A 12,647-nucleotide genomic window follows, 5' to 3' on the forward strand; every position below is an offset into this window, starting at 1 on the left:
AGTGGAATGCTTGTCTAGCATTCCTGAGGGTTCAGTTGGATCTCCACCAAGGGGGAAATAGTGCCTAATGTTACGGAAGGGTTCTACCTGGTGGGGAATTTCATGGTGATATGGTTTTCTCTGAGTGATGCTCGTACATTGAATCTGGATGTCCTAACCCCTGTAATTTCCCCAAGTATGGGAATCTGGGCAGAAGTATAGTAGCCGTGGGAGAAGGCACTGTTGATGCTTTCCAGTGGATTTGAAGGGGATGAGAGAATGACAAACAACAACGATGATAAATGAACAAACCCCCATGATGATAAATGAACAAACCCCCACCATAGAGTAGGAAGGATAGGTGTGGGCAGATGATAAATTATGGTTAACAGTGGTCTTCTTATATTTTTCCGGTCTTAGTTGCAGAATTAGTTGCAGAACACAGTATGGTGATCTATGTTAGCTATTTTTCCTGTTTGGTTTCAATGCCTTTTGCTGTTAGCTTTTAGTGCAAATTCATAATTACTTGTATGTTCTTTATAACATAGAGCTGCGGCAGGAGTTTCACATCTTGGGGCTGGAGAGATTAACTGCTCTTACAGAGGACCCACGTTAGCTTCCCAACACCTTTATCCGCTGACTTAGAAACATCTGTAACTCCAGCTCCTGGAGAGCCAGTGCCTTCCACCTATCTCACACCAACATTCAACATGTACATCCTTACAGAGAGATACACACTCCTACATAAGTCAAAAGGAAAATAAATCTTTAACAGTTTCACATGTTTGTTATTTGGAAGATTACTATGGAAGTATGTTTTCTAGTATTCCATGAGACAGAATCTCTCAGATTGATCTCAAATCCATAGTCTTCCTGGCTATCTCAGTTTTAGGATTACAGGCAACCAGAAGTTCAGATCAATGAAGCATTAACTTTTTAAAATATTTTTTAAATTATTTATTTACAGACAGAATTTCTCTGTGTAGACCAGATTGGCCTTGAACTTCCATAGATTCCCCTGCCTCTGGCTGCTGAGTGCTGAGATTAAAGACATGCACCACCATTTCCTGAAAACTGATTTATGTGTATATGTATGTGCTTTAATGCATGTATGTGCACCGCATGTGTGCATGAGCCTGTGGACATTAGGAGAGGATGTTACAGTCTGCTGTGAGCCATGTGCTGTTGCTGGGGACTGACCCCTGGTCTCTGCAAGAGCAGTAAGCACTCTGTAACTGTTGAGCCATCTCTAGCACAGCATTAATTTTGCTTTTGTTTTAGACAGAATCTCACTATGTAGCCCTGGTTGGACTGCAGCTAGTTCTGTAGACCAGATGGCCTAGAATGCAGATCCTTCTACCTCTGCCTCCCAGGTGCTGGCATTAAAGGCATGTGTCACCATGCTTCCCCCCTCTTTTGATGGATATATATATATATACATACACATACATACATACATACATACACACATACATACATACCGGGTTTCTCTGTAGCTTTGGAGCCTGTCCCGGAACTCGCTCTGTAGATCAGACTTACGTTAAACTCACAGAGATCCGCCTGCCTCTGCCTCCCGAGTGCTGGGATCAAAGGTGAGCACCATCATCGCCTGACTATAGCAAATATTTTTACAACACTTCACTGTGTTTGAAGCACATTTACTCGCCTCACTTTGGACCAGGTTCATACTGATGTCAGTCTGTCCGATTGAATTTTCAACTATAAGGGTATTCATTTGGTCATAATAAATGTGAATTCCTATAACATGTATTCTAAAATGCTTATCCAGAACCCTTTTTGCTTTACTCTTTTAGGCTCTCATTCTTAGCATGGCTGTGCCCACTATTATAGGTCTAAGCTTGTGGAAAGAGGTAAGAAAACTGAATTTTTATATTATGAAAATGTGAAAATGTACTTATGAAGTGGTGTGTGTGTGTGTGTGTGTGTGTGTAGGAAGCTTCTATCACGACACTGCACTAACAAAGCTTGCTCATTTATTTATTTTGGTTTTTCTAAACAGGGTTTATCTGTGTAACCCTGGATATACTGGAACTCACAGAGATCGCCTGCCTCTGCCTCCTGAGTGCTGATATTGTTAATGTTGCTTCCTTTTGTCTTCTTTTTTTTTTTTTTTTTAATAATTCATTAACTTTATTTTGTGCACATTGGTGTGAAGATGTCAGACTCCCCTGGAAATGGAGTTACAGACAGCCATGAGCTGCCATGTGGGTGCTGGGAATTGAACCCAGGTCCTCTGGAAGAGCTGCCAGTGCTCTTTACCACTGAGCCACCTTTCCAGCCCCTCCTTTTGTCTTCTTTTCCCCCATTTGAAACCTAACAAAGGAGCCCAAACAAATTTTCTTTGTCTCCCTTCCTTCCTTTTTCTTTTTTCTTTTTTTGAGGCAGGTTTTCACTGTGTAGCCCTGACTGTTGTGGAATCCATTACATAGATAAGGTTGAAGGTTGGCCTCTGGCTCATAGAGATCTGCCTGCCTCTGCCTCCCAGGTGCTGGGGTTAAAGACATGCACTACTGATTTCTGCTCCTCAAACATTTTATGTCTTTATTTGCTTGTGCTTGGATTACACATGGATCCAGCCTAAGACATTCTTAGAATGCCATCTAATGCAGTTTTCTTTAATGCCATTGTCAATTCTTTTCATAATTGACAGAATTGTTGAATAATAAGGATGTCTTAATATTTAAATATATTTTGGTAATTTCAATTCTAACATCCATGAAATGAAATAAAGTTTTTGGCTTAATATAACAGGAAACTAACTGCCAATAAAACTGTAATTTGTTATTTAATGTGTCTATGCAATACCATTAAATGTCCATGTGTAAATGATATAACTGATGATTGTTTAGAGATAACATTAGTTACTGACTCCAAGCAGTGAGTAAACTATAAAATCATAATTATTTAGGATGAAAAGAATGATTCAGTCAGTGAAGATGGCAGAGACCTGCCAGTTTTGCTAGGTCGACAGTGCTTAAAGTTAGTCTTTGGAATACTCTGAAACAATTTTAGACTTCCAGTTACTTACACCTCTGGGTATTTTGTTTTGTGTTTTAGTTTTTTCCAAGATTAATTACAGAATTAACAGAACTACAGGAATTCTATGATCCAGACACAGTGGAACTTATGACCTGGATAAAGTAAGGACCAAATTTCCCAAGACTGTTGTTAAGTGTCATTAACTAGTTATTGTCTGCTGTCTCGTGAATCAAGGGACAATGATAAATGAATTGTGCTCCACATTCATTTGTAAATGTTGGCACAACATTGGTAAGTATTAAATTGGAGGTTCGGAGGCCCTCCTTTGCACACAGCAGAAATGTCGATGGACATACAGGGACAGATATCCTTTACTTACTTGTGGGCTGAAGGTGGATAACTTCAGGATTCAGAAAAGGCTGTATTGTCAGGGAAAATTCAAATAACAAATTACCCAAAATAGCCATGTTCCTCTGTTAGTTGGACACAACCACAACAATGAAAAGTCAAACTCCTCTCTGAGTGTATGTATAGTAAGGTATCAAAGTTCACATGGGGTTGGAGTTTGACATTATACTTGTATGATTCAGGAAACCTGACATATTGAAGTGTTCATAAAAAGTAGCCCTGAATTGGTTCTTTCTCAACTCAGGTTATACAGAATTCCATAAATAGTTTTATGAAACTCTGAAATAACAAATGAGAAAACAATTCAGCATAGCAAATACCAGCTATTATTTGTGATAAATAATAGAATTGACTTTAGCAATGTCTGGTAATTTCTGTTCTTTCCTTTTTGGCATGTAACAAACGGTCATAAACTTTATTGAATTGTAAGCAATCAGTAGTTAGTGTTTTGCACATTTTTGAGGGACAGCAAATGGTAACATGGTGGGGAACATTTTTCTGGCTTTGGCCAGCTCAAGTGGGGCGGTAGTCTGACATGGCCTCTTTTGCCTGTCTGTGTTTGACTAGTCGTCACCTGAGATGAGATTAACTTGGCCTGTGGTCCTGTGGTATGTGCACCTGTTTATGAGGTAGTAGCTCTGGAATTCGCAAGGTAAACAGTGTGGACTTGGTTCAGGGTAAAGCACACTGTTATAATATTGTGTGGTGATAAAACACCTTGACCAAAAGCAGCTTGCAGAGGAAACGGTTAATTTCACTTTTCCTTCTATCACAGTCCTTCAGTGAAGGACATCAGGACAGGGGTCTGCAGATAGGAGCTGGTGCAGAGGCCATGCTGCTTGCTGGCTTGTTCTTCATGGCTTGTCCAGCCTGCTTTTCTCTCCTTCCTCCCTCCCTCCCTCCCTCCCTTCCTCCCTCCCTCCCTCCATCCCTCCATCCCTCCATCCCTTCCTCTTTTCTTCCCTCCCTTCCTCCCTCCTTTCTTCCCTCCCTTCCTCCCTACCTCCCTTCATTCCTTCCTTCCTTCTGTCTTTCCTCCCCCTTCCTTCCTTTTTTTTTTTTTTTTTTTTTTTTTTTTGTTTTTTTGTTTTGTTTTGTTTTTTGTTTTGTTTTTTTTATAGAGACAGCGTTTCTATCCTGGAACTTGCTCTCTTGAGTGCTGAGTTTGAAGGTCTGTGCCACCATTGATTGCCCCAAGTCCACCATCACAAGGGTGGCACCCCCCCCCCCCAGGGAACTGGGTCTACCCACATCAATTATGAATCAAGGAAATACACCACAGACATGCCAATTGTACGGAGACATTTTCAGTTAATAGTCTCTCCTCTCAGATATTTTTCTAACTTGTATCAAGTTGACATGGAACTAGCCCCCCCACTCAGCTATTGTCTCATTGATCCAGAAAATCACATGGCTAGGATTAGCATTTCCCTCCATAACTATGGCTAAGAGAGAAGAATTACTACAGCCATTTTTGTGATCAGTCTACTCCAAATAACTGTTGGAAGTTGTTAAAGATACGTAAAGAAACAAAACACACAAAAAAGGGGGTGAAATACTTTTAGCATGTCCTGGAAGAGGCCAAGTGGTGGTGCACACCTTTAAGGTCGGCACTGGGAGGCAGAGGCAGGAAGATCTCTGAGTTTGTGCCCAGGCTGGTGTACACAGTGAGTTCTAGCACAGCCAGGACTGCACAGAGAAACCCTGTCTGGGGTGGTGGGCAGTGAGGGGTTGGAGACGACATGGAAAAGGCCTGAGCACTTGGATGTCATATGATTGGATATTTATCTGAGTGTAATTGTTTTGGCCTATGTCTGTTTCCTTACTCTAGAGTCTCCCATTGGCCAGATGTTGTTCCTATTCTTCTGGAGCTTAGCTCTATCCATGGTATATAGTAGCCAGATTCTGAGTTCTGCATACTTGGAGTGAATAGATAATTAAGTTTGGCTGGCTGGAGGTGCAGCTCAGAGTTAAAACATATATGTGCCTGTACCTATGTCTTAGGATTTCTGTTGCAGTCAAAAAGACACCATTGCTGTGGCAACTCTCATGAGTAAAACATTTAATTCAGGTGGTTCACTTGCAGTTTTAGAAGTTCAGTTCATTATTATGCCGGGGAGCATGGGCCGTGCAGGTAGACATAGTGCTAGCTTCATCTTTATCAACAGGCAACAGGAAGTGGTCTGTCTCACTGGGCCATAGCTTGAGCATATATAAGCCCTCAAAGCCTGTCCCCACAGTAACACACTTCTCTAGCAAAGCCACACCTCCAAATAGGGCCAATTATATTCAAACTACCACAGCATGCATGTACTGTGATATATGTAAAAGTCAGAACAAGTTATTTCCACTATATCGTCCTGGAATTAAGTTCATGCTGTCAGGTTTGGCAGCAAGCATCTTTACCTGCTGGGCCTTTCTCCAGTCGGATCGAGTACATTTTGATCAGTCATACACAGAGGTTTGATGTTTCAACCTAGTGCTGTGGAAATGAGGAGGATGGAAGACACTTGGTGGTTGGTTTCCCACCCTGTAAGTGGCATATGAGACTGAAGTGGACTTAACGTGGAGAGGTCTACACTGCTCTCAGGAGACAGGAGCAGGGGGTGAATGGGTATGGATGGGTTTGAGTCACGTGGGTTAGTGTTTTCAGAACATGGGTGTGAGGACTAGCAACCCTCTCTGGTGTAGTACATTTGTGGTTGTGAGCCTCGCCTTTAACAGCTGAGCCATCTCTCCAGCCCATATTCTTGTTTCTTATCCCCATTCCTTTTGTTTAAAAGAATTTCTGCATCTCTGGTACTTAAAACAGCTCCTAACATACAGTGGATGTTCAGTCTAGCCTGCTTTTTTTTCCCCTTGCTTCAAGATAGGGTTTCTCTGTGTAGCTCTGTAGACCATGCTGGCCTTGAACTCACAGAATCTGCTTGCCTCTGCCTCCCAAGTGCTGGGATTAAAGGGGTGCACCACCATCGCCCGGCTTGTAGCCTGCTTTTTAATGAGTATGTAAGTGAAATGAGCTGCATTGACTTTGAAATCTAAGTGCCATCTATCGCAGGCAGTGGCATTTGAGAGTTCATATAAATGAATGATCTAGTGTATTTGCGCTCTCATACGGTCTTTTGGTTCTTTACAGGAGGCAGGCTCCAGTTGCAGCTGTGTTTGCAGGAAGCCCACAATTAATGGGAGTGATTAAGCTGTGTACTGGGTGGATGGTGACGAGCCTGCCACTCTACAGTGACGATGACCTTCTTAGGAGAAATGAAAACGTAAGCCATCTCAGGGCCCACATTTGGGGATTTTAAAGGGACACTATAATCTAATCTTGTTCTGTGCTGGTGAGTGTTTCCTGATAGCGAGGAAAATCTAATTTTAGAAGATGTAATTCAGATTAGTTTGTAAAAGTTGTTGGGATGTTAAAACAGTTAGGCCATTGTGAGTTTGACGTCAGCCTGTGCTCCAAAGTGAGTTTCAGACTAGCCAGAGCTACATAGCAGGACCATCTCAAAAACGAAAAACAGAAAAAGAAAACACACACAAAAAAAGACAAAAATTGAAACAGAGTATAAGGTGATCCTACATTCAAAACAACTGGACAAAGCAGCCTTACAGACTACAGCCAGGATTTCTGAATCTTCTTTGAATCCCCCATGACAGCGCCCCTTACCAGCAGGAAGTAGTTTGGAAAGAATGACGCCCAAATTCCCAAATATTGTGTATAAATGTTTGTTTTCATTTAATTGGACTTTGTTATATAAAATAAAATTAAATAAATTAATAAAAATAGAAATAATAATAATAAATAAAATAGTCTACCAAAAAAAATAAAAAATACAAACTCATTAAATTAAAATCTCATGTGTGAAGGGTAAATATTTAGTCCTCTGTAGCATTCCTAGCTAACAAGTGTTAGCCCATTTGTAAGATATTTTCTTTTGCCTTTCATAAGAGCTCTAAGAGTCCTTCAATGTGTGCATACTAACCCTTTAGCATCACAGTCCTTTCCTGTGAACCTAATTCCACATTCCGTGTGAAAGCTCTCTGGGTACTTAGAGACAAGCCTCCATCCTCCTCTGTGTGTTCTCTTTTTGTGCATTTCCAACCTACGCTCCATATTTTTATTTTCTAGTTTCTCTCTTTCTGGTTATTTTAGCTCACTATACATTAGTTTAAGTTTTGTGTTGGTTCCCCACACAGTTTGATTTACAGTATATAAAGAATGACTTATATTTTCCTCATTCTAGAGACTGTAGACTTCAAACCCCCCCCCCAAAAAAAAAGACAAAAATTGTATTATTAATTTAACCAAGAGAAAATCCAGGATTAAAATACTAAATTCTTTGTTTTGTGAAGTGTGGGTACGCTTCTGTGAAAGATTCTTTCCATAACACTATCGGGGATAAATGGGTAATATTTCAGGAAGGGGAACCATCCTTCCAAAGTAGCATGGTTTTCATATTGTTGAAGAAAACTGTCTGTTCCTGTGTCTATACACGCTGTCTTTCCAGAGTATTCTATTGCTGATAAAGTACAAGTGTGGTGTGGACGTCGAGGGCTGGAGGGATGGGGTAGTGAGAGATGGGGACAGGCTCACTGTGCAAGCATGAGCTGCATGTTGGAGCCAAGGGTGTCAGCGTGTGGGGAGTCGGAGACAGGATCCTCGATGAGCAGCCATTTCAGCCCAATCGGCATTCCAGCTTGAGTAAGAGACTGCCTCAGAAATAAGGTGGAGCCCTGGGTGATGGTGGCTCACGCCTTTGATCTCAGCACTTGGGAGAGAGAGGCCATTGGATCTCTATGAGTTTCAGGCCAGCCTGGTCTACGGAACAAGTTCCAGAACAACTAGGGCTGTTACACGAAGAAACCCTGTCTCAAAAAGCCAAAAGGTTCGAGTAAATCAACTCATGTACATTCATGCCCTTCCCCTATAGACACATATGTGCTTTTTAGATTTATCCAGGCATGTTAGCATCTTTATATTCCAAACAATTTGGGAGATGGAGACAGTGGATAACAATTTCAAGATCAAACTGGAAAATAAGCAACTGCTTTGGAAAAAATTTATGCCTGGGATTGTACTGTTTACCTGCCGTACCCCAAAGAGATGGTGTTGTTTGGGTACAATATGGACAGGAATCCCTAAACAGCTTTTTGTTTTTGAGTCAAAAATCTCACTGTGTAGCCCAGGCTACCACAATACCCACTTTCTTTGATTTCTTTTGATAGAACTTCGCCCCAGTATGATGTTTTAGAATCATTTATAATTTGATTAGAGGTTTTTTTTTTTTTTAAAAAAAAAAAAAAAAAAAAAAAAAAACCTCTAATCTGCCCCTCGGAAATTGATTAGTGTTTTAATTAAATATTTTATGTTTTATGGAACTTGGATCCAAGGACAGTCATGCCCTTAGCTGCTGAGTCATCTCTCCAACCCTGTGAAGTGTATTTTATTAGAGCTGTGTAATTTTAATTAATAGGTGCTTTCGGTGCCTCTTACATTTCGTCTCATTTCCTTTCAGATTTACCAGATCTATTCAAAGCGATCTGCCGAGGACATTTATAAAATACTGACATCTTACAAGGCTAACTACCTAATCGTAGAAGATGCCATCTGCAATGAGATAGGAACGACCAGAGGCTGCAGGGTTAAGGACTTACTAGATGTGGCAAATGGCCATGTACGTAACCATCTCAAAAGCTGGTTGTTTCTTCGAAAAATGACTTTGTTTAGCTTTATAATCTTCTTACATGAGTTTTGGCAGGGTTAGCAAGCCACCTTTCCTCTCCACTTACACCCTTACAGAAGATACACTACACACCTAGGAGCCAAGAAGACTCCCAGGGGAGTTTGCAAGTATGATGAATTGTACCGATAGGGATAAATGCTTCTTCCTGAGAAACTTAGGCTGGAGGACTTGGGAAACGGTGAATAGATCATTCTGAGTTGTGAGGCAAATTCTGTTTAGGCCACAGCCAGGATTTTTCCTTTCCCTTCTGAAATAATCATGTTTGTCTTATAAGCCAAGACCAGTTTGGAGGTGAGGAATTTGTTTTTACAGGTCCCATCTTTGAGGACTGGGGAGATGGCTCAGCATTTGCAAGCTCCTCTTCTGGCCTCTGAGGTCACTGCATGCATGCCTGGCAAAACACACATAAAATAAAAATGTCTTTAAAATTTTTCCTATTTTCATGTCTTCATGACCCAGTAAGCTTGCATTGTAAACTTACTTAGGCTTTGTGTATTTCGAATGCTCTCAGAGTGCTTGATAATGTGATTTTGGTTTATTGGTGACAGATGGACTGTAATCGAGAAGTGATATTTAGTAATCATTGATATGCTTGCTTTGCTCTCTGCGTCTTTCTGTTCTTTTTAAAGATCTTATATATTTACTTTACATGCTTACTGCAGTTTCCTCCCTCCTGTGTCCCCCCCCCCACTCCCCTCCACCCACACCGCTCCTGTTTCTGTTCAGAAAAGGGAGGCCTCCCATGGGAGGCAACAAAGCATGGCGTATCACGTTGCCTTTCTATTCTTTGGGACCCACCTTTCTGCTCTTTCTTTCATGTGATACTAGGTGTAGATGTGAACCACTTTACTGTTAATGTTGGCTGCCTGATGTCTGTTATGGGTGGTGCAAAAGTATTATAAAACAAACCTGGGGCAGCAAGCTGGCTTAGTGGGTAAAAGCTTTTGTTTCCAAGCCTGACAACCTGAGTTCTTCCCACCCCCGGGACTCCTGAAAGTTGTAAATTTCCTCTGACCAAAGCACAAACACACGCACACACATGCACGCACGCACGCACGCACTCACACACTCGTGCGCATGCGCACACAAAATAAAGACCCTAATAGAAAAACCACAGAACTTAAAATTAGCTGCGCTATGCCAGTGAGAGCATTGTTAGATGGGAATGTAGAAGCCCAATGCTAGATAAGGGTCACACGTGTGCTTGCCTACTAACTGCTTCTAATCTTATAGGCGGGAGATGGTATCTTCATTTTCTATCCTTAGGATCTGTATGGTTGAGTTCTTCAAACCAGTGATGTTGGATTACAGAAATAATTTCAGCTAAATGTTAGGATTAAATTTACAAGTTGCAAACATTTTATATTTCTCAATCAAAGTTCGGGAGTTCATTGGTCATGATGAGGACTTAGGAAAGGCTTAAATTTGCTAAACAAACCAAGATATTTTATAGTCACGTTTAGGGCTGATAATTTTCATATATATGAATATACACACTAGTACAAGGATTATATTCCTTATAAATTTAGTAAGTTTTTTTTTTATGTTGTCCCTTGTTTTTTGATAGGTGGTTTGTGAAGAAGGTGACAAATTAACCTATTCAAAGTATGGACGGTTTTGTCATGAGGTCAAAATTAACTATTCTCCATATGTGAATTACTTCACTCGTGTGTACTGGAACAGATCCTATTTTGTATATAAAGTCAACACTGTGATCTCCTTCCAGTCTTGAAAATTACAGCCTTCCCTTCAGAGACCTGCTACTTGAAGTAAAATGCAATTTTCCGGACCTACATGGAGCCTTGCAGATGGAGTGTGGATATCTGGAATTCTGCTGCTCTTCCCATGCCTGCTGCTGATTCCTGGGTTTAGGCTTTTGTTGGCAGCAGAAGACCAGGTGTCTCTGTCTGTGAGTACAATCTCAAGTCCAGTGCTTCAGCCTTACTGATAGCTTTCTTCCTTAGTACACGACTTAAAGATTTCCCTCTTGCATCATCCCCTCATAAATCTTATCTGTCATAATGTTGATCTTTAATTTGGATATTTTTCAAGGTCAGTGTTGACTCCAAAAACATAATTTTTAATGAGTACTTAATGTGATTTAATTCTATAGTAGAGGAGAAAAATTCTCCAAGCAAGTTTGTAACAGATGTAAATTATTTACAATTAAAAGTAACTTGAATGTTAGTTGAAAATATGTGACATTTAAATTAAAAGGGAAATAACGAAAGGAAAGTGTTTTTTATGATACTGTTCCTGTCATCTGCTGCTCAAGTGACTTAGCACGCTCTCAGCAATACATAGGATGAATTAGTACTTATTTCATGACTACTAAGTGATTGCCTTTTCTCATTTATGCCCATTAAATTGTTAGCAGCTTAATCATGCTAAAACAATAACTTGTGTTGGTTTATGCCTATGTATATGTGTATGTATACATATGGACATACACACATATATGGACATATATGCATATACACATATGTATATATATGGACATTTAAAAGAATTTTGTAGGGGTTTTTGGACTGTGGCTTATACAACCTAATCACGTGTTTTTTATGGACATATTAAATAAAAATAATTAATACTGCCACAATAATAATATGTACACTACCATGGATACCAGTTTCTGGAGGTATCTGCAGATACTTTTAAACACACTTCTGCATATAGGTGTATTGGTTATAAAGTATAACCAATAAAGTGACGTTATTTGTGAAACATTGCATGTTTAACAGTAAGAGCAAAAGGAGAGTTAAATAAAAATTTCAACAATTCACAGTATAAATGCTATATTCCTTTGTGTATTTTCAGTTTTATATCACTAAAATAGATTCTAAGCCAGTGTAGTGACTTGTGCCTTTAATCCCAGCATTTGGGAGGCAGAGGCAGGTAGATCTGTGCGAGTTCCGGGACAGACAGCCAAAGCTACATAGTGAGACCCTGTTTGAAGTGGGGAGGGCAGGGGGATTGTAACTTAATTTGGCCTCTTAAAGAGATTTAAGATGCCTTTAATCTCAGCACCTGGGAAGCTGAGGCAGGAGGAGCTTAGTGAGTTTGAGGCCAGCCTGGTCTACAAAGCAAGTTCCAGGACAGCCAGGACTGTTACACAGAGAAACCTTATCTGGAAAAAAACCAAAAAGAAAAAAGAGAGAGAGATTCATGATAGATGAAGCCTGCAGATAAATGGTTTTAATAAAATGAATATTTAATTTTCTGTTATATAGTTGTTCAGTGAACGGGGCCTCTAACTTTTATTTGTTAGAGTGCAGTAAGAGCATTTTCAGAACTCCAAATTATCACATCAGGAGGAAAAATATTTCATTTCTTTGTGTAAAATATATGTACATATAATTTTTCTTTTTTCAAGTCTGTGCACTTAGAGTAACTTTAAGATGCTTTACCATAGTGGAGCATACTTACTATAACTATAGGAAAGCAGCTGTAGCAATGGATGTTGGACTGACTCTGAACACCTTGGTAGCCAGTAGTGGTTAGCATTTGGCTTTATGA

General features: G+C 40.1%; 1 protein-coding gene across 1 annotated transcript in view; it reads left to right on the forward strand.

Moving 5' to 3' along the window:
• The window catches only part of Dpy19l4 (dpy-19 like 4), a 52,232-nt gene extending 40,319 nt beyond the window's left edge, over positions 1 to 11,913 (forward strand). The window contains exons 15-19 of the mRNA XM_051198231.1: positions 1,794 to 1,850; positions 3,058 to 3,140; positions 6,524 to 6,656; positions 8,904 to 9,062; positions 10,699 to 11,913. Of these exons, the coding sequence (XP_051054188.1) occupies positions 1,794 to 1,850; positions 3,058 to 3,140; positions 6,524 to 6,656; positions 8,904 to 9,062; positions 10,699 to 10,863 (597 nt within the window). The 3' untranslated portion in view covers positions 10,864 to 11,913. The remainder of the gene's footprint in view (positions 1 to 1,793; positions 1,851 to 3,057; positions 3,141 to 6,523; positions 6,657 to 8,903; positions 9,063 to 10,698) is intronic.
• Positions 11,914 to 12,647: the final 734 nt, after the last annotated feature.

Source organism: Phodopus roborovskii, unplaced genomic scaffold (assembly GCF_943737965.1).
Source record: "Phodopus roborovskii unplaced genomic scaffold, PHOROB, whole genome shotgun sequence".
Lineage (NCBI taxonomy): Eukaryota > Metazoa > Chordata > Mammalia > Rodentia > Cricetidae > Phodopus > Phodopus roborovskii.